This window comes from Mus musculus, chromosome 1 (assembly GCF_000001635.26).
Source record: "Mus musculus strain C57BL/6J chromosome 1, GRCm38.p6 C57BL/6J".
Taxonomy (NCBI): domain Eukaryota; kingdom Metazoa; phylum Chordata; class Mammalia; order Rodentia; family Muridae; genus Mus; species Mus musculus.
Window position 1 is genome coordinate 116,565,556 of NC_000067.6, and position 22,615 is coordinate 116,588,170.

The 22,615-nt window shown below is 37.8% G+C and overlaps 1 protein-coding gene across 3 annotated transcripts in view; it reads left to right on the forward strand.

Annotated features, from left to right (window-relative positions):
- Cntnap5a (contactin associated protein-like 5A) overlaps positions 1–21,768 on the forward strand; it is a 902,587-nt gene extending 880,819 nt beyond the window's left edge. For all 3 annotated transcript variants that reach the window (NM_001371013.1, NM_001077425.2, XM_006529774.3), the window contains 3 exons: positions 5,897–6,115; positions 12,309–12,380; positions 14,926–21,768. In NM_001371013.1, the coding sequence (NP_001357942.1) occupies positions 5,897–6,115; positions 12,309–12,380; positions 14,926–15,119 (485 nt within the window). In that variant the 3' untranslated portion in view covers positions 15,120–21,768. The remainder of the gene's footprint in view (positions 1–5,896; positions 6,116–12,308; positions 12,381–14,925) is intronic.
- Positions 21,769–22,615: the final 847 nt, after the last annotated feature.

Genomic DNA, 22,615 nt, shown 5'->3' on the forward strand with positions numbered 1-22,615 from the left:
GCACTTGTAACTCACTGATCCCTATCACAAAGCTCTAAGTCTACAAAACAATTCTTCTATTTATTTATTTTCTGAAAGCTGTCATTGTCTGTAGTCTTAATATATGTCTAGAATACAGAGTTGCTCAGGAATAAAATCATCTTACATATATAAAGAAAGAATGTCTCATTCTAGCACGATACCCAGTTTTTCTATATGCCTACATTTATGTAAAGAGCTCCAGTTTATGACACCCTTATAGTGGTTTCCTCCTTGGATCAGTGAAGGCTTCCTTCCAGTGAGCACTGAGAATGAGAAGTAGCACTCTTGATTTGGACCCTGAAGGCATAGTTCAATCACTCATCACTTTCTACTACTTTGAAATCTGTCAACACAAAAATGTCACTGCAGTTTATTCTTTCCTTCTGACTTTTGCTTCTCTTGCATTTCTGAGATATAAGTCTGCTCTTCACTCACTACCAATCAGTGTCTAACTCCACCCTGCACTCCCTACAAATCCATGGCTGCATACATGACTTGGCAACCATTTTAATGGATTGAGACATCTCTTCAATCCAGAGTCTTTTAAATGATTGCAATGAAACTATTGTAACCACAAAGGTCTGTAAGAGTAGAATAAGAATGTAAAGACAGAAATCACACATTGAAGTGAGCAGAAAAAAGGCACAGGGAATTGCAACAGTATTGCTTAACATGAAGACAGACAAAGAAGGCTAGGACATACAGTGAAGGCTACAGGAGCTGGACATGAAGTAACAAACATAATTTTCCCCAAAGGATCCATAACCTGGCCATACCAGCTTTTTGATTTCCAGATCACGAGTGCTGCCAAACTTCCAGGCTAGAGAAATGAAAGTTAATGAATTCATAATTTAAGTTTTTTTTTTTTTTAATTTACAGCAATGTGTTGTGTTGGCCACATGAAATTATATGCATTGTTATTGGTCTTGCATGTAAGAAAAGACAAATGAGAAGCTGCTTTTTATTGTGGATGTTGGGTTGGGGGAGGAGTAAGATGAGGACAAAAATTACTCAGCATGGAGATATGGTTCCATGGTTAAGAGCATTTGCTGCTAAAAACAAGGACGTAATGAAAGAGTACATTAGCTTGGTTCCCAGTAGCCACAAAGGTCATTTTTGCATCAGGAAATCTGACAACTTCTTTTGTCCTCTACAGACACCCACACACAAACATGGTATTTTCAGATGCAGAAACACACACACACACACACACACACACACACACACACACAAATATTAAACAGACACACACAGAAGGGGAGGAATAAGAGTAATTTTTTTAAGAATTGGAGAAGAAATAGGAAGACAAAGATTGCTAAGACTATTAACATCTCATATTCTACTATACTCTCTTTATATTTTCCTTAATATTATTTCCTTCCCCTGAATATATAATATTATATCCTTAGATTTCAAGAAATTCACTATATAATCATTTATTAATCAAAATAAAATTATAATGTATGTTGGTAGATAAGAAAATTCCTTTACTTCTTCCAAAAACTGAAAGGGTTTTCATAATAAAATGATCATTTGAGCCACCTAGTTATGTTTAAACTATTATATGCTAAGAAAAATATGGTTCATTAAGCACTGTAGTTTATGTACTCATACCATAGCAATTTGTTCAAATGACCCCTTTTAAGAAAAGGAATGAAATGTCTCAAAGAAAATGAGACATTTGATCTTACTCTGAAATCCAAATGATTGCATTTCTATCTCTTTTCAAAATTCCTATCCTTTCGTAATTATTTTATTTATTTATTTATTTATTTATTTATTTATTTATTTATTTTACATCACAATATCAGCTTTAGCAACTCCTCTCCTTCCAGGCTGCTCACAGAGATCATCCCCTGAATACCCCTCTCTTTCTCATTGGAGAAAGGAAACTGTACCCTGGGAAAGACCCCAACCCCTCCCACTCCTCCAATCCTCCCACCCACCCCATTCCTCCACATCAATTCACTGCGATAACTAGGCATATCCTCTACTACTGAGGACAGACCAGGGAGCACAGTTTGGAGAATAGAATCCACAGGCAGGCAACAGAGTCAGGAATAGCCTCCATTCCATTTATTGGGCCAATTTCATAAAGAGAAAGCTGCACATCAGTAAATTTGTGCAGAGACCTAGGTCCAGTCCATCCTCGCTATTTACTTGGTGGTTCAGTCTTTAGGAGATCCCAAGGGCCCAGGTTAGTTTACTCTGTCGGTCCTCCTGTGGAGTCCTTGTCCTCTCTGGGTCCCTCAATCCCTCCCCTAACTCTTCCATAAGACTCCCTGAAGCTCCATCTAATGTTTGACCATGGGTCTCTGCATCTGTTTTGATTGGCTGCTGGGTGGAGCCTCTCAGAAAAGAGTTGTGTTAGGCTCCTATCTGCAAGCATAATGGAGTTTAATGATACTCAGAGATAGTGATAGTATCAGAGATTGGTTCTGGCCCATGGGATGGGTCTCAACTTGGGCCATTCATTAATTGGCCATTCCTCTTTTCTCTGTTCTCTTTGTCCTTGCACATCTTGTAGGCAGGACACATTTTGCATTGAGGATTTTGTGAGTAGGTTGTTGTCCTCTTCCCTCCACTGGGAGTCCTATCTAGTCCTACAGGAAGTAGCCACTTTAGTATCCATATGCCCCATTATTAGGGTCTCAGAAGGGGTCGCCCTCATAGACATAATTGTGTCTACCCCAGGACACAGATCTCTGGCATGTCCTAGAAATGACCTTCCCACAGCCAGTTTCCATTTACTCTCCCCTGCTCTCCTTACTCCTGAGCCCCAATACACATCCTGCTTCCTTCCTCTCTCCATTTTCTCTCCCACCTAGCTCCCCTACCTGCTACTTCCTATATCTATTTTGTTTCCCCTTCTGAGAAAGATTCAACCATCCCCTTCAAGACTTCCTTGTTATTTGGCTTCTTTGGGTCTCTGGATAACCAGCATGGTTATCCTGGACTTTAATACTAATATCCATTTATAAGTGAGTATACCAATGTATATTCTTTTGGGTCTTGTTTATCTCACTTAGGATGATATTTTCTTTTCTTTTCCATTTTTGTGTTTTTATTGGGCTTTGTCATAGTTAGGAGCTTACTTCAGAAAGAGCATAATTAAGGTATTCCCCTCCCACTCAGGATGATATTTTCTAGTTTTATCCATTTGCCTGAAAATTTCATTATGGTCTTGTTTTTAATAGCTGAATAGTATTGTATTACATTGTGTAAACACTACTATTGGCTATATCTGTTCTTCAATTGAGGTTCATGTAGTTTTTTTTTTTTTTCCAGTTTCTGGCTATTACAAATAGAACTGCTATTGACTTAGTTGAGCAAGAGTCCTTGGGGGATAGTGAAGCATCTTTTGGCTATTTTCTCAGGAGTGATATAGCTGAGTCTTGAGGTAGAACTATTACCAATATTTTGTGAAACCATCAAATTGATTTCCAGAGCGAGTTTACAATTTGCCACTCCAAATACCAGCTGAGAAGTGTACACAACCTCACCAGCATTTGGTGTTCTTTGAGTTTTTTATCTTAACCATTCTGCTGAGTGTAAGGTCAACCCTCAGAGTTGTTTAATAGTTTTTCCTAGTTCTATACATTTAATATTTTGATTATTAAGTGCAGGGAAACTTTTCTTTTCTTTTCTTTTCTTTTCTTTTCTTTTTTGATCCAGTCTATCTGGTGTTTGGTCAGTTTCCTGTACATGTATATGGGTCTCTTTCTTTAGATTAGGGAAATTTTCTTTTATGATTTATTGAAGATATTTTCTGGGTTTTTGAGTTGGGACTCTTCTCTTCATCTATCCTATTATTCTTATGGTCTTTTCGTAGTATTCCAAATTTCCTAGATGTTTTGTGTTAGAAACTTAGCTTTAGCATGTTCTTTGACCAATTGTTCAGCTTCTTCTATGGTATCTTCAATGCCCGAGTCTGGTATTCATTATGTGATGCCTGTATCTGTAGTTCATGTTCTCTTTCCTAGGTTCTTCCTATCCAAGATTTGCTCAGTTTGTGTTTTCTTTATTGCTTCTATTTTCAGGTCTTGAAAATCTGTATTTATTTATTTCACCTGTTTTATTTCATTCTCCTGTGTTCCTTTTTTATTTATTTGTATCTCCTTTAACTGACTCCACCTGATTGTATTTTCCGTATTTTTTAAGAGATTTATTTATTTCCTCTTTAGTGGGCTCTATAATCTTCATAAGATTAGATTTTAGGTTATTTTGAGGGGGATTCATGTGTGTTAGAATATTCAGGACTTGGTGTAGTAGGATAGTTGGGTTCTCTGATAGTATCACATAGCCCTGGCTTTTGGCGACAGTGTTTTTATGCTGGCCTTTAACCATCTGCATGCCCCTAGTTTTGTTAGGCCTGGTAGTCCTTGGTGTGAGTAGGTCTCTGGTGCTGCAGGTAGAGCTGGTAGTCCCTGATGTCAGCAAGCCTTTAGTATTGTAGAAGGAGGTGGTAGTCCCTGGTGAATGCAGGCTTATAGGGATATAGGCAGTGCTTGTAGATGCTGATTGCTTTAGGCTGCTGGTTGTTCAGGGTGGGGAACAGGCTTCTAGAGGTTCACATAAAGGTGGTAGACCCTGAAAGTTGCAGGTACTTGTTTGTCCTGGGCAGCTACAGGACTCCAGGGATGTAGAGGGACTTGTGGCCTGGGAAATAGAGTTCGAGGGGTCAGGGTAGAACTTACTGCTCCTGGGTTTGTCAAGGGGGATTGGCAGGCAGGAAATTGGGGAAGAGGGTCAGACCTGGTGGTTACTCATTGCTGTAAGTGTCTGGGATTGTGGTTAGAGGTGTTGACCAGAAGATGAGATGAAGTTTGGGGCTTGAGGAACTCACCTGGTTGTCCCAGGCAGCAGTAGTCTTCCAGGAATTCAGGCAGAACTGTGCCCAGAGAAATGGAGTACAGAAGGGGCAGGTTGGAGTTCGCTGCTATTTGGTTTGCTCAGAGGGGCTGACACGCAGCAATTTGGGGTAAACATCTCAAGTGTTGGTTTGTGATGGCTGCAGATATCTGGGATTATTGTTATAGGTTCAGACAAGAAGATTTAGCACAAATCAGGACAGGGCAGTCCTCAAGGCTTCAAGGCTGCTGGGCTTGCAGGGAAGCCAGCAGGCAGGAGTGTGGGACTTGGAGAAATCGCCTAGTTGTCAATGGTAGCAGCAGGTGTCCATGGAGTCAGACAGAACTTTGGCCAGGAAAATGAGAGCTTGGCAAGGGAAGAGGGCATTACTGTCTCTTATAAATACTCAAAAATACCCTAGGAATTTTGATAAGTTCATGTATATAAAACATCTCCCCAGTTAGTGTCCAATCAATACAATGAAGACAGGTGATGCAGGAAGAAATATTTATTCACTCAGGGGCCTTGAGTCCACAAACATGATACATCTCTGCTTTCATTCCTAATCCCATTATTTCTTTATTATCATTTCCCTTCTTATAATTGTGAATTAAATGTTATGATGAACATTGTGATTCTTGTGTTAATCGCCTGCATCCATAGATAAATCATGATGGGAAGAGAGACATAAATTTTTTCAAATATCTAGACTTTGGTTAGAGTATGATAGAGCTATACTATTACTCTTTCTACAATTTATGAACTACACAAATGAAAAATTTTTAGCTTGAAATATTTTTGTTTTAAAGCAGAGATAGTCATAGATTGTTTCTATGAGATATAGTTGAATGATGTATTGACACCTGCAAATATGTAGTTGAGAAGAAAAGGAAGACAGATATTAAGAAGTTTCCATATTCAAAAATTAACTATTTTGTGTTTCAGCTATTTTGGTTAATAGTCAAGAAAAACACATAGACAGTTTGGAAAAACTAAGACCTGTGTTTCTTTTTATTCTTTGCAGAAACTCTTGATTTGGATCCAGAAGTTGCTCGAGCGAACACCTTGGGTTTTGTTGGATGCCTTTCTTCAGTCCAATACAATCACATAGCACCATTGAAGGCAGCCCTCCGCCATGCCAGTATTGCACCTGTGACTGTCCAAAAGACCTTGACAGAATCCAGCTGTGGCTCCATGGTGGACTCTGATGTGAATGCAGTGACCACCGTGCATTCTTTGTCAGGTAAATCCCAAAGGATGCTCTTTTGAGTTTCCATCACTAACTTCTGCCGTCTTATAGAGCTAATGCATTGGTCAACAGCATTCAAGCTCTTTGCCTTGTATGATTATGAATTGTAACTGGCTTCTTAGGGGCCATTTCTATCTTTACAAAACACACTGAAATAAGTGAATTAAGAAAGAAATAATTTATTCTTCTTCACAGTTCAACTGTCCAGTACATCACAGATGATAAGCATTTGAAGTAGCAGGTCACATCATACCCATCATCAGGAAACAGAAAATGATACATACATGACAGTATTAAGATCATTCTCTATTTTACACAGTCCAGAATTCCATACAGGGAGTGGTACCAACCAAGTGGGAAGCTCATCTTACCTCAGTTAATAAATCATAGCTGTCTTGTGTGAGGCTATACCAGTGCCTGGCAAATACAGAAGTGGATGCTCACAGTCATCTATAGGATGGAACACAGGGCCCCCAGTGGAGGAGCTAAAGAAAGTACCCAAGGAGCTGAAGGGGTCTACAACCCTATAGGTGGAACAACAATATGAACTAACCAGTACCCCCAGAGCTCATATCTCTAGTTGCATATGTAGCAGAAGATGGCCTAGTCGGCCATCATTGGGAGGAGAAGCCCCTAGGACTTGCAAACTTTATATGCTCCAGTAATGGGGAATGCCAGGGCCAAGAACTGGGAGTGGGTGGGTAAGGGAGCAGGGATGGGGGGGGTATAGGGAACTTTTGAGATAGCATTTGAAATGTAAATAAAGAAAATATCTAATAAAATTAAATAAAATAAAAATAATTAAAAAAAAAGATAATGCCACAAACTTTCCCAGAGCCAGTCTCCTAGGGGATTCTAGTTTCTGTCAAATTGACTATTAACACTAATCATAACACAAACAATGCTGAAAAAATATAGACAATAGAAAGGTATGAGTACTAGAATAGAAATTGCATTAATTTAATGCAATTGAATTAATTTATTAATTAATAAAACATTTTATGTATGAAATTTAACAATATTTGCGTACTGTGCATGTAGCTGATTGAAAATTAATAATTAACAAGTTAACAGTAAAATTAACTACACACACACGTAGTTAATTTTTAGTTTCAGTTGATAAGCAGTTATAATGACTGTGTAGTTCTAGGTAGTACATATCATATGTGGGTGCATAACATGTATATTGTGCATTAGTGTGTCACTCTTGTTTAAGAGAAAACTGATATGAGGATCTAATTGTTTACAGGGCATGAAAAGATCATAGTGGGCACTTAAATAATATTAACTTCAATATTACTATGTAGATTTTGAAGGAAGTAGTAACAAAATTTTACAGACACATAAGGTGTAAATGTGATGCTTTGTATGTATTATATAATGATTGTTTTCATTAAATTTGTTGGAAGATGATAGAGAAAGGACTTAGTCGCTAGAATCCTTATACAATCATGAGGACCCAAGTTACAATTTCTGGAACCTACATAAAAAGCTAGGTGTGGCAGTGAGCACTTGTAACCCAGTGCTTGACCAAAGACCTGGGAGTCTCCCACCACCCACCCGCTTTGAATTAGTGAATTAGTGATGCAGTCAGAGATCTAGTCTTAAAAAGCACCATGAAAAAAATGATTAAACAAAATACAAAAATAAATCTCTGACCTCTACACTGGCCCTCATGGGATAACATACCTTCCTACAGACATGCATTGCTTTTCACACATACACATAAATATGTAAGTGAACAAATAATTTCATAAATGCAAATTATGCACATAAATCATTTTATCTATTTACACTGTGTGTGTTTATGTGTCTTAAGTGGACATATGATCATAAAAGTGCATTTGTTGACTTTATGACTTTATTTACTATAAAGTTCATTTTCTTTAACAAAAAAATCTACTGTTAAGAATCATTCTGTTCTACTATGAGGTTTTGTTTCTCTCTTTCTTTTTCAGATTCTAAATATTTGTGAAACCATACATTCCTTTTCTTTATCATGGTTGACTTATTCTACTTGATATAATATTGGTTTCTTTTTAGATGAACAGATCAAATTTTTAAGGTTGAGTAATATTACAGTATATGTTGGCATGTTCATGTATGTGTATGTGTGTTTGTATATGCCTGAGAAGCACAATTTATTTATTAACTCATCCATTGATTCTTAAGTTGATTCCATATCTTGGCTATTGTGAATAACACTAAAATGGTCATGGAATTATAGACATCCATAGGCATCACAGTCCCTGGTATCACATTATATTGGAAAAAAGTAATAATCAAAATTATAGAATACTGTTGTAGGAATAGATATATAGACAAAGGCAATGGGTTAGAGAGACCATAAGTAGACCTAGGAATGTGTGATCAGATCATATTTGGCAAGCACTGGAGGAAGGAATAGTTCCTTCATAAGTGCCATGCAGCAAGCAAGCTATAAACAAATCATGTCGTTTCATCATTGTCTTACTCTAGAAAAATATGTTTGATGTGGAAATCCTTTATTTTGTCACCAGCCTTCAAACCATAAAACTTACAAAAATACCATAAAATATCCTTGATATTAGTCTTAAACTAAAATTTTATTGATACAACAAAAATGCAAGTAGTGAAATAAAAAAATAAATGAGTGAGTGGTATTAGGGCTAAGTAGAATGGGCTTTGCAGAGAAAATGGAATGATCTGCAACAGGAAAAGTAAAGTCTGTGTGGTGTGAGCAAAGATTGTAGACTGTATTTCTTGGTAGTCAAATTTCAAGATATAGTAATGAATTTAACTCAACAACACCCAAACAAATCATCCTATGAGTGACATAAACATAAAAGTGCCACATGAAAAGTGTGGGTACATGAAAAGTGCCAATGCTATCTATGATCAGGGATGGCAAAACCTGTGACAATGAAATACTTCTTTTGGTTTTTAAAGGCAGGATTTCTCTGTGTAGCCCTGGCTGTCCTGGAACTCACTCTGTAGACCAGGCTGGCCTCAAACTCAGAAATTCGCCTGCCTCTGCCTCCCAAGTGCTGGATTGAAGCTGTGTGCCACCATGCCCGGCTTAATGAAACTCCTCTATGTCACTCTAAGGATAGGTGTAAAGCAAAGGGTGGAACTCAGAAAGAAGATTCATGACAGTTTGTGTATGTATGTGTGTATGTGTGTGTGTTCTGTGTGTGTACTTATTGATGCATATATATCTTCTATCTATCTATTTATCTATTTATTTATCAGATGTATATAGAGTATGTATATAAAGTAACCTCCAAGTATGGAGGTTAGTCAGCAACAGAACGTGTTAGGAGAAAATAGGGCTTAAGGATTTGATCATGTCCTTTGGGTGAGGCAAGTCAAGCTTAAGCCTTTTAGGATTGGATCTACTGAGGAACTTTGACCACACCTGTGCAATGCAGATTACTGCTAGTGACCTATAGTGGTCTCTAGGATGTTTAAGGCAGAGAATACATTTTCTTGGGTAGTGTAGGTTAAATAGAAGGCTGGATGAGGATAAAGTCTAAGAACTGTGTATGAAAGCCATGCTTGCATACAGGCACTTACAGTCCCTATGAATTAATTAGCATAGCACTGTGTGACATTCCTGAGAAGATGTGAAGAAACATCTACTTGGCTCATAGAACTGTTGACACCAAAGATAGAATACTACCAAATTGCGATATGATGAACCAGTGAGTTTTACTGGGGCTATTTATAGGACTATGGGTGATAGATTACCCAAAAGAACAGAAATGACTTGAAGACAGATGCATATCCAAAGCCTACTGCAGTATTGGTGATAGCCTATATAGACTGAAAATACTGGAACTCACTACAAAACATGTAGGCGTATCACAAGGTCAGACAGACCCTTTCTTCCTTGCATCCTTGCTTATTGCTGCCACTTCCAGGCAGCTCCAATGGTCAGAGAACTTTCCAGACAACTTAACTGACATGAGGACATCACTAATCAATCATTGCTGCTTATATAAGCTTGGAGAAGGAAAGAAGTACTGCATCTTGTCAGTTTCAGTGACCTACTAGTGTTACTGAGTTGTTTACTTCCTGAGTCTTCAGGAACCACCCTTTAGAACATCTTGAGTGTTAAAAATCTTCCCTTCAAGTTGAATGTGTGTACTCCACAAACATTGTTTCATAGCTGGGAAAGATATCCACCCCTTGGCCAACAAATCTCCAAATGAGTCAGAAAATACAGGGAAATTTTTAAATTATTACTTTGCTATATTAACATTGATAGATCACTCATTAGGTATAGACTGATATCAAATATAGAAAAAGTAAAGATAGTGTCTTCATTCAAATTCGGCTTTGGCATTCATAGGAAATGTGTAAGTATTGTTATATATTTCTGGTGAGAACAAACATACTTTGGTTTGAAAACCCACCCTGGCTTAGTCAGACAGTATAGAAAGTATTATCTACTTAATAATGTGAATATATATATATATATATATATAGCTAAGGCATTTATTTTTGGAGGATGGAAAGTTGAAGCTAAGATCTGATTTTAATATATAATATTAAATGGAGATCAGCAGTGAAGAGCAAATGCATGCTCTGGAAATGCATCATCACTGAAATAAAGATTACTTTGCAGAACACGATGACCAAACACTACTATATCCGACACCTTATCAGATCTGAAATGTTTTCTTTGTAGCATTAGTGAATGCCAGGAAGTTAGAATTTATGAATTAATATTCATTAACCTATCAAAAACAAAACATTTTATAAATAGATAAATGTGGTTTAACAGCACTATGTTATTTATAATGTTAAACGTAGCACATGGGCTAAATAAAGTTGGAACCATTATGAGCTGTGTTAAGACAAAGGAATCATATGAACTGTGGAAAGTTATGATTTGAGTGTTCATAAAGAAGCACAAGGAATTCCAGGATGGAGGCTTGAAATAAAGTATCCCAGGGTAAGAAAGTTGTAAGGTCGTAGGAAGTGAAATAGCTTAAATATCTGCCATTCCCTCCTGCCCTTTCTCCCTCCTTTCCTGACTCCCTCCTTTCTTGCCTCCCTGCTTCTCTCTTTTTCTGTCTTTCTGCACTTCTTCCCTTCACTGGTAGTCTTCCTAAAAGCATGTTACTCCATTTCTTTTCCTTCTTACTTCTTTTATCCCATTTTCTGCTCAGTCTCATTCTGATTCCCTCTGATTCTGCCTCATTTCTATTTTCCTCTGTAAGTTTTCCTGCCTTCTTCTCTTCACTCTTCTATATCTTGTATCCTCTTCCCCATTCTTTTCTTCAATCCTTATGTATCTCTTTCCCTGTCTTCTTTCTCACTTCATGCCTCTCTTTCCCCATTCCTGTCTCTCACTTCCTGTCTGTCTGTCTCTCTTCTGTTCTTCTTTCCTCTGTCTCCTGTGGTAATTTCAAGGCCACTCTCCAGTTCATACCCAGTTAAAGTTCAGTCTGAGATATATGAGATGCAGTCTCAAAAGAAAATAAACTGGACGAGAGCTTAACTCGGTGGTTAAAGGTATACACCTGACAGCTGTTTTCCTGATGAGAGCTGATCTGAGGTGTTAAATCTTCCAGTGCTTTCAGTTGTCCTTGTCAGTAGACTCAGGTCCTCAGGCAGTCAAAGAGTAAATTGAGGCAAAGACAGAAGTGTGTTGAAGTAAATGGCAGATGTCAATCCTATGAAATCTCCTGCAAAGCAAAAGGCTAAGAGGGTGACTGAAGGGACATGGGCCAGGCACCATTCTCACCCAGGTTAAGGTTATCTCACAACTTACTTATAAGCTAATGCAGTCATAAATTATGGGTTATAAGCATTACATTTTATTCATCTTTAAATATTTACAAAGTATGGGTATATATATATATATATATATATATATATATATCACAAAACATGTGGCAGCAAGAGGACAAGGATTTGGGAATCAGGTTTTTCCTTGCTGTTGCTTCAGAGGCACAATCTCATTGCCAGCTATTCTCTCACTGGGATTACAAATTGGAGCCCCATAATTCAGCTTTTAATTCAAGTTCTGAGATTGAATTCAGGTCATCATTTTTTAAATGCCATTTATTTGGGTTTCTTTCAAATGCTAGTTCATCTCTCACTGAAGCAATCTTGTTACACTTCATAGATGTACATTACATATACTCTCCCTGTGGTTGACTGAGTGATGAACTGTACTTTTTCTATCTTTTTCTAGATTCCTTTGGAAAGACAGATGACCATGAACCACTCCAAAATGCAGTCCGAAGTGACTCAGCAGTCATTGGAGGTAACCTCACTTCATTTCTGAAAGCGGGAAAGATATCTATGACTCTTTCTTTTCTGTAGAAAGTTACCTGAAGTGATCCCTGCCCATGGTCATGCAGCATCGAGAAACAGGCAGTCTCTGTTCAGTGCTTTGCTTCTTCACGCATGTTTAAGACTAATGGCAGACCCTCTTCCTGCACCAGGAGCTCTGTGGCTTCATTCTGCCTCAAATTCCATAGGCAGCTGTGCTCTGAACCAACAGCTGGAACATTTACTCACAGGCAGGCAGCCTGCATCTTGTTCATTGCATCCAGTTGTCACTTCTAAAGCACAAACAAAATAAACCAATAAAATTATGTGTGGAAAGAAGTCACATGTGGCAGACAGATGAACAGAAAGGCAGTCATTTTCAGTTTTCCTTTACTAAGTAAATGGGGTTAGGTCTAATGAGCAGGGTGAACCCTATATGACTAAAGATCCAAATCTAGCAGGCCATCTGGTTGTAGATATAGAGCGTGCCTGCTTATAGTTCATTCTTTACCACCTTCCCTTCCTTCATTGTTTATAAGCTGACTGTAGTCTCACCCTACCCCACTCTTCATTCTGTCTCAGCTTGTATAATGCTTGCAATAGTTTGATGTTCCCATCTGGGTCTTGCAATATGTACTGTCTCCCAAGTTTGGTTTGATGTAAGACACCTGAGAAATGAAAAGCCAGGTGTCTCACGCCTGCATTTTGGCAGCTTGGATGAATGAATGAATTCACACCAGATGGAGTTCTTTCCAAGTCAGCAGGAGTCATTCATTTTGCTCCCATTTAATTAGCTCCAGCACTGAATCAGACCTGCACTAAGTATAGAGTTACAGGATGAGAGATACGGTTACTGCCTTCCTATAACGAGTACTCTAGGAAGTATGTAGGAAAGTAGGCAGTGGTAGCAGCATAGAAAGGGCTTCCATAGAAGAATGGGAATGGAAGGACTCCACAACAGAAGCATAGTAAAGAATAAGAAGCAAGACCTTTCCTTTGGGAAGTCCTTGAGACATCTATGTGAGCAGAGTGCCTTCTCCAGGGATTAGGATACTAATCTTGGTACTTCTTTGAAATAGAGAACTTTATAATATTTTTTGTTCCTGTAAGTTTTCATTTGATAAAGACTGGGTTTGGCCTTCATCACTCATTGACTAGCTTCACTGAGTCTCTCTGAGAGTGGGAAGATTACCAAAGCCCCAGGGGAAGTTCTGTGAAGCTTGCCCAGGAGCAAGCATACAGTAACCCCTTCACACCAGCAGCAGAAAAGAGGCTAGCTACATCTAGCACATTTAAAATCAACAGTTCATGCTTCAGAGTAAGTTGTTGCCACCCAGATTAGAGTATCAGCATTGATATTTTATTTTGCCATGTTTTTAAATATTTGGGAAATGGGTTACAAAATGAGTTTAATTATTTGGAAAATATAACTGGTCTTAGTTATTGTCATAGCTCTTAAAAAATTGGTGGAAAATAGATCTATGTATTTAGCTGTCTGTATAAATAGTGTCATTTAGACCAAGGGAATTTTATCAAAATGAACAATCACCAGCAATAAAATAGGTACTTTTCTCACTAGTTAGACAACTTAGAACATATTAAATATACAAATATGTACACTTTACTAGAAATGAAATTAGTTTGATGACAAAATCTTCAGTGCTTTTTTTTTTTTTTTTTTTTTTTTTTTTTTTTTTTTTTTTTTTTTTCTGTGTAGCCCTGGATATCCTGGAACTCACTCTGTAGACCAGGCTGCCCCCGGCTCAAATCTTCAGTGCTTTGTTGATACTTATTATGAATTTTGTGTACACAATGTTTGTTGCTGACTGAGCTGATTTTTTGTTTGTTTATTTATTTTGAAATAAAGTCTGTCTATGTAGTCCAGAATGGTGAAATGTCAGAGATAGCAAGAGAGACCTTGTCTCAAAACAAGATGGAAGGCAGGACTAGACTTCTGAAAAGTTGTCTTTTATCATAAACACAAGTCCTATGGCAGCCATGTACCTACACTCACGTATACACACACACACACACACACACACACACACACACACACACACCTGAGTGTCAGAGACAGAGAAACAGAGACAGAGAGGCAGAGAGAAACACAGAGAGAAGCACAGGCAGAGAGACAGAGACAGAGAGAGACAGGGGCTGGCATTTGTACCAAGTAATTCTTAGCAAGGCATGATGTATTTAAAATCTGTGATATCTGTGTGTGATGCTAGTAACAAAAACAGTACATAGCTTTGAAACTACACAATTCCTTTGTTGTTCTAACTCCATATTTCTTCTTCAGATATCAACATATCCTTCTAGAAAAAACAAACTTTCCCCCTCAGTACTGTCCTTGTAGGTGGTTTTCAGGTAGAAACTGAGAATCAAGAGCTTCTGCACAGGCTCTTATGTCTGGATACAGAGTAGATTTGTGCTTGTGTATTGGCCTTGCCTTTTTTCCCCTTTCAAATTATGTGCTAGTTGAGACTGCATTTTCTCAGTGACAACTTTCTTCTCTTTTTTCATTTTTTCCCCTACAGGCGTCATAGCAGTGGTGACATTTATTACTTTTTGTGTCATTGGAATCATGACCCGCTTCCTCTATCAACATAAGCAGTCACACCGCACCAATCAGATGAAGAAGGAATACCCAGAGAACTTGGACAATTCCTTTAGAAATGAAATTGACTTGCAAAACACAGCCACTGAATGCAAACGAGAATATTTCATCTGAACCACTGCAGGGACACATGGTCCTCTTTTTTGTGGAGTTTCCCCTCTCGTTTTCGCTTTTCTTTTGTTTTGTTTTTTTTTAGTTTAAAAATTCCCTTTATCTCACTTACCATTGATTTTCTGAACACACATGCATCCAAAAAAAGCACTGATCTCCTTGACCTAGCTCATGAGATCATATAGCTGTGGCTACTGTAACCCACTGACATATGTCTCATTGTGAAAATGACCACTGGAGGCACTTCACTATTATAAAGATGAAAGAGACACATGTGCACACATGCACATTCTATGTTTGTAATCCAGTTGAAAACTTCACTCTATAGATTCTCAGGCACTTGATCTTGGCACCTTCCCTTAGACTTGAGCTCTGTGGTGTTTGCTTGTAACAACTGTTCCTGCCCAATACAATATTGTTAGGTATTACATCTTTAGAGGAGAAAAGGGTGTGTGTGTGTGTGTGTGTGTGTGTGTGTGTGTGTGTGTGTGTAAGAGAAAGATAGTGTCAGATCATTTTTTAAGTGATGAGTTTATCAGGGAACCTAATAGAGCAGGAGGGAATGAAGGAAACTGAATCTACCCAGGGAAAGCAACATTTGTTTCTACCCTGTGAGAGAGGAGGGAGGTTAAGAGGCTTTGAAAGCCAGTAGACAGTGTGTGTGTGTGTGTGTGTGTGTGTGTGTGTGTGTGTGTGTAAATCAAGTACTTTATAAGTAACAGTATCCAGGACACTCTCTCCTAAGGCATGGCTAAAACAGCATTGAGCCTAGTTTGTATGTGACCTCTGACAAGGCAGCAATCATTTGTTCAACCTATAGCCTTTCTCCATTTTGGACTGAAATATTTGGAGACATATCTGGCTCCATAAAGAGGTGGGAAAATTGTGTTCCTTGAGAACTGAGTTGAGAGAAGCTACATGTCTCCAAGGAACATAGGAAGGTAGTCCTTCATAATATCTGTGAGAACAAACATACTATACTTGGAGGGCCAAGGTTATAAGAACAACCTGCTGGAGTAACCCAAGTCAAGGGAGACCCTTCTGGCCTGCTAATTTTAATGACATTTGATGAGTAACCAGAGAAGTTTACTTATGTTAGTTTAATGTCCATACCACAAGTAGCCCCTGACTCCGTTCATCATCCTTTCCATAGAGTCTCAGTACTTTCCAATATAGAGTGACTGAATACGGAGGAGCTTCTTTGCTCCTATTTTGCCTTGCTGTTTTTAGGCCTGGATATAATGCCCTGATACCAGGAGGCTTTAAGAAAGCTGCAAGGAAGTAGCTGCTCCTCTAACTTGCCACCTGTCTTCTCTAATTTAATAGAACATGCTAGTTATATTATTCCTAAAATTACTCTACTGAAGTAAAGGAATATATATATATATATATATATATATATATATATATATACACACTTGTGTCTATTGTATGTAGTCAGCATAAACTGAATTCAAATAAAAGTCTGGATTGGTTTCATGAAAAGGCTTAGGCCATTTTAATTGAGCTTGTAGGGAAATTGAAAAAGAAAAAGAAAAAATAGCTACATGATAAATGAGAAATATCAAATAAGATTTTTTTCCCCAGTTCATCCAATCAATAAAGGTCCAGTAAAGGATGAATGTAGAGATTAGTAGGATTCACATTCTAGAACACAGGTAATGAGTTCTTACCTCAACCGAGATATTTCCCAAGAGGCAAGGGACTGGCTGTTGTGTGGACCGGAGGAGTTGCATCTAGATGAGAAGATTTCACGGGAGAGTATGTGACACACTTTCCATTTTCCACTCTGTACCTGCACCCATGTACACAAAGGTGCTGCATGCACTTGACTTATGTGCCTAAATAAAGTAGTAAAGCATCTCAGGCTTTGGGTTCTTTTGGAAACAAACCATATAATTCATTTGAAGAGGCATCTTCAATTTGTGGATGGTGGGCAATCTTCGTCATTTATGGTAACAATATTCTTAATTCTTTTTTCCCCTTGGACCACCCCCAAGAAAAGACAAGGGATAAACCATGCAAACACTTCAATCCTTAGGGAATGCTAGAAGAAAGATCTTTGATATGCAAAGTGCTGGCCAATTCCCATTGCAAGGCAGTCCTGATTTGCAAAGCAGGTACTTCACAGTTGATAGGTGATACTTCTTCTTAGGAAGTATTCTATCTCTTACTTTTCATCACTGCCATGGATAAGGAGGTTCATAGCAAAGTCCTCACTACCATCATCCAGTTGCCCATCTGTAGTTTTTCTTCCCTTACAAAGCTACAGAGGTAAGGATGGAGTGTAGAACACACCACAACCTTGAAATATTGTCCTAAAGATATGTTCTTTCCTTAATATTTTCTGCAAATTCTGACATACTCTCTTTCTCTTTTAGAATATTTTTATCTTTCGCTAGTGAATTTATTTTAAAGCAATTCTAACAAATACACCCTGTTTAAATTTTTCTATCTTTAATAAGGAGAATTGCCATCTAATAAAAGGAGAGACTTTGAGCCTCTATTGCCTTCACCTTCTCCTTGTCTGCTGTGCATTTCTCCTTTTGAATTTTATGACTATAAAAGGCTGTATTAATCACCCCTTTCCTTGGTTGCATATTCCCCTGTCACTAGAAATGAAAGTCATGCTGAAGTTTAGCCCTAAGAACATCTAACAGTGAGAGGTAAAGAAAGGGTATTCACAGTGGAATATTTTCTTACTAGAGTCTTTAGAATAAATCACCATATTTTGTTGACACGATATTGATGGACAGAAATGGAGTTACAAGCCAACGCAGAGTGTACAATTTCTTCATCCACTAATATGTACTTATGTATAATCATATAGGGAAATGCATGAAGCCAGTTTCTGCTCTCTGCATAACACACATTCTACTGGTGTCCTCCTCCCTAGATGTATAGGTTATGCAGAATAAAGCCCTGAGCATATGGATAAGGTGTTTGATAAATGATGAGTTGGTATACTCTTGTAAGTAGTCTCGGGGCTAAATCAGAATTTCCTCATAACCTCACAACACACACCAGGTGAAAATCTAGTAATCCACACTCTCCTACACTGAATGCCATCACAGCTAGGAGCAAGAGCCAGTGTTAGGCTGGTGACAAGATCTACTTGGTATATGCCCTTACTCAATTTTGTTATAGAAACAGAAGTCTACTCACAGCACCAGGGAGTAGAGGGCAAGGACTATGCACACTTAATTTGCAAATCATTTCCAGAGGCTTCTAGAAGCTAACATGTTTGTAAGTAATTCTTAGAATTGTGTGTCCCATTAATTAATTCCATGAGAGATGAGTGCTTTGTTTCTTTTCCTCAAACTAGGTAACTGTTTCATTCGGACAAAGTTCTGTATAAGATAGTAAATGGACTCTTTGGAAAGAGAAAGAACAAATGGTACCTGTATGACATAATTTTTGTAGACAGGATTTACTAGGTAACCCTGGATGCTTGACTCCATTATAAATCAGACTGGCCTTAAAATTAAGAGAAAAATACCTGACTTTGCCAAGGTCTGAACCATCATCTCTGCCTATATCAGATACATTTGAAAGGATGCTAAATTTTCTATGTTCTTATTAAAGCTTTCCAAGTATATGCTTCTGCATGTGGCAGACCCATGTATAGACTATAGACAGAAAAGAGCAGTCTATAATTCTATTCTTTTCTGTTTTTGCTTCTATGGTGGATATTTACTTATGCCACATCTTTTACATCTCCCTTAAGTTGGTTGATAGTCTAATATTTTTTAATTCTTCCCACTCAGCCCTAAAAATCCATTTGAGTCTGTTTAGACAAGTGTCTGAGAACTAGAAAATTTCTGTTGAATGAGCAATTATTTATATGCTGCCTATCTAAGGGAGGTCATGCTTATATGTCTTATATGGCTCTTTTCAGACCTGGATGCCATGTATATTCTCTTGCCATATGATCACATCTCAATTAGAAGACTCACACTGGGACAGCATATTCATAACATCCCCATAGTATCCATGGACATGGGCACTAATCAGTGGAACTATTTTTAGTTTTTTGTCTACCAACTGGTTTACTTCCTTTGAGTTCCCTAGAGGTGTAAGCTATCAACTCTACTACAACAACAGTTTAGTAAGAGAAACATGGGTACCTATAGAGTCCTACCATTCATTGTTCCTGAAACTATTGCTTGGGTATGCTTGGTCCTCAAAGGTCCTATTAGGACATGTTTATTAAATAAATAAACATGCAGTGTCATACCTGCAACTGTCAAATGAAGATAATCAAAGGGTGGTACAAGCAAATGCGACCATGATTCATTTTTTGAAGGATGGCTGATTGCTGTTTCCTGTCTCTCTCACAGATTGGAAATGTTTTCTTTAAAAGACTCACAGTTTATCTGAATTAGTTCTGTATACAAGTTCTTGTGACTTTCTCAACCCCTCTCTGTCTATAGCCCCAGCCCTTCTCATGAAATTTGTTTTTAAAATGATTGCTGTTCTTTCTCATCTGTGTTCCCAAATTCAAAATAGTTGTCCCATCTAAAAGGAGAGATAGATAGATAGATAGATAGATAGAGAGAGAGAGAGAGAGAGAGAATTGACAAGGCTGTTCCTCAAATGTTATCCAGGAATCTATATCCATACCTACTTTCTATGGAGAGAAATGTTAACACTTTGTGTTATAAACTCTTTAAATGCCTCAGACAGGGTTCTACTGAGTGTTTTTGCTAATTTTTAGTGATTTCCCCCTCTCATTTTGCACTACGGTACTCTGTGGAAGAGTAAGACAAGCACATTTTTGTAGTGAAACAGTGAAGTTTGTGTGCTAGTCCTCTGTTGTTTGTAATGTTTATAGTCTGCAAATGATTAAGTGAACATGAGCAAGGTTTAAGTATCTATGGGCTTTTGTATTAGAGTAGCTTTACGGGGTTCTTGCCAAGGAGGAAAAGAGTTTGCAAGGAGCAAGGAACAGCTGCTGATGCTGAAGAGAGCCAAAGCTTCCACCATGAAGTAACGATGGTTCTTCTCCATATTTCCCTGGCTCCTAACTCAGGAGTCTCCTTCATGCATTTGTCTTACACCTTAGGCAATAGGAAATATTAGTGGCCTTGCATGAAAAATAGTTCACATGACATTTCACCCTACCTTAGTAATTTTCAAGCTTTATGTTTTAGTATAGTCCAGGGATGTTTCAGAATTATCACCACAGTGATTTTATCTGCTCAGTATGAGCACTCTAATGTCAGCTTTAAGTAAAATAAACTATGATCAATATCCTTAGATCTGTTTACATTAATCAAATGCTCCAGGGATAGAAGTAATGAAACACTGGATTCAGTCAAGTGGTCCTTTTTTCCCCTTCCTTGGTCATGCCATCTACTATTCATGTATAACAATAGAATAGTAGATCACTTTCCATCCTCTACAATGTGTACTTCAGAAGGCAACCACCTGACACTCTGTGAGAAGTCTTCCTTTGAGTCTCCTCAGTACCCAAGTAAAGCCTGCATCTGATAGCAGATTCAAATTAGGAGGCTAGTCCCAAATTATAAAGCTAATGCTTGCCGTGATAATGATCTAGTCATAATTTCATTAGCATTATATTGAGCCATGCTTCAGATCCTAGCAGTAAATCTCAGAAAACATAAAAAAAAAAAAAAAAAAAAAGCACTGGGTAAAGCAGAGCAGGACTCTGTCACCCTGAAGCCTCCTTGAATGACCACTCCAGATGGAGCCATTTTAATTGCTACACTATAGGATGAAGTGAATGGGCCTCTGACTAGTTACACTTTCATATGATAGTCAGCCATATCCCAAAGTGATATCTGAAGTACTAGCTTAATCTCTTCTCTTTGTATGGCAGTATCAACAAGTATAATCTTCTCCTGCCTTGCATACTCTTACCAAAAAAAGAAAAGAGTAAATAATAATACTTTGCTTAAAGTAGTGTAGTAGTGTTATGAGAAGGACTTTCCATTTGGTGAGGGTCACTGCGAGTAATTTTTTTCCCCAAACTTGACAATAGAAGACTTCCCAAAAGCCTATATTCAATCTCTTTAATGTACACTTCCCACTGCCAGAACATAAGGCAGGAAAGTAGAACATAAGGAAGTGAAGACAGATAACACATTCTAATTATGCCCAATAAAGTAGGCACCAGTTCATATTTGGTTCAGGAAATTACCAAATCCCTAAGACAATGAATCACCATGTTGATTTCAAATGAGAAGCTAGAGGCTTTCTGGCTTGGTCAGGATTTTCTTTAGAAAAATAAGAGGTCAAGGAGATCACTTTTAGAAAGCAAATAACAAAGTATAAAAGGACCTTTCTCAAATATATATCAGGCTTTCTTTTATTATTATTGTTATTATTATTATTAAAGCACAGCAGAGGCAAAACAGACCATTGGGATTCACTGGAGACTCCTTGTTTCTTTGGATATTATGTTTTTTGTTCCTGTAACAAAATCCTCAGTCCCATCTGATGTTGCCACATTGCAAGTCTGTTTTGTAGACCATGTAATATGTTTTAATACAATGTATGGAGAAAGTAAAAGTTAGCCTTCAATTTCTTTATTTTCTATGTTTTTCGGCTGTACAATAGCAAGACATACCTGTAAATATTGTATATTTAATAAAGAGAGAATTTTGTATCTTTTTGTGTAGAATACAAATATGCCTTGCTGTGTTATTCTTTGTCTAATGAGGAGTCAAGTAATTAATCCCTCAGTGCCCACTTTCCTTTCTTAGATCATTATCCTCTAGCTAACACAACCCATGAAAAAACACAAAATGTCTACTCACTAGGTTTATGATTTTAGTATAGCTCAAAGTACTATCTAGGGCTCTCTCATGATTCACTGACTTATTTCAAAGTTCATGTTAAGAACAAAAGTGCAAGTGAGCAAGCTCACTAACTTGGTTAAAAGGTTTTTGAATCACCCTGACTTCAGCATCTCATAGATACTGATAGCCTTGTTGACCCCCTATTAGTTTTCACTCTCAGCACCCATACTTTGCATCTTATTTTGCCTATACTCCCATCTTCTGGAAGACTGTTATGTTACAATAGCTCAATGTTTGAAAAAGCAGACATACATTGCTTCAGAGTCAATTTGTAATCCTATAGTGTTTATATATATTTGTGTTTATCCATTATCTGGTAGACACAGGCTTACTAATGTGATTTAATAGGCTGTGGATGTAAATCAGTTCTGAAAGATCTTTATAACACACATAAAAGCCCCAGATTTGATCCTCAGCCTCAAATAAACAGGGCATGGTGGAACACACATACAATTCCAATATTTCTTAGGAAGGAAAGGCAAGAGAATCAAAGTTACAAGGTGTTGTGTTTTATAAAAAAGAAAAATAAAGAACCAGAATATGTTTGGTAGATCCAGGTATGGTGAGGTGGAAGGGAGTGCCTCTGTGGGCCCATGATGAGACATCCCTTCCCCCTAAGATACTAGTCATACAAAAGATAAAGTATGGAATAGAGTTAATTTAGGACATGAGAAA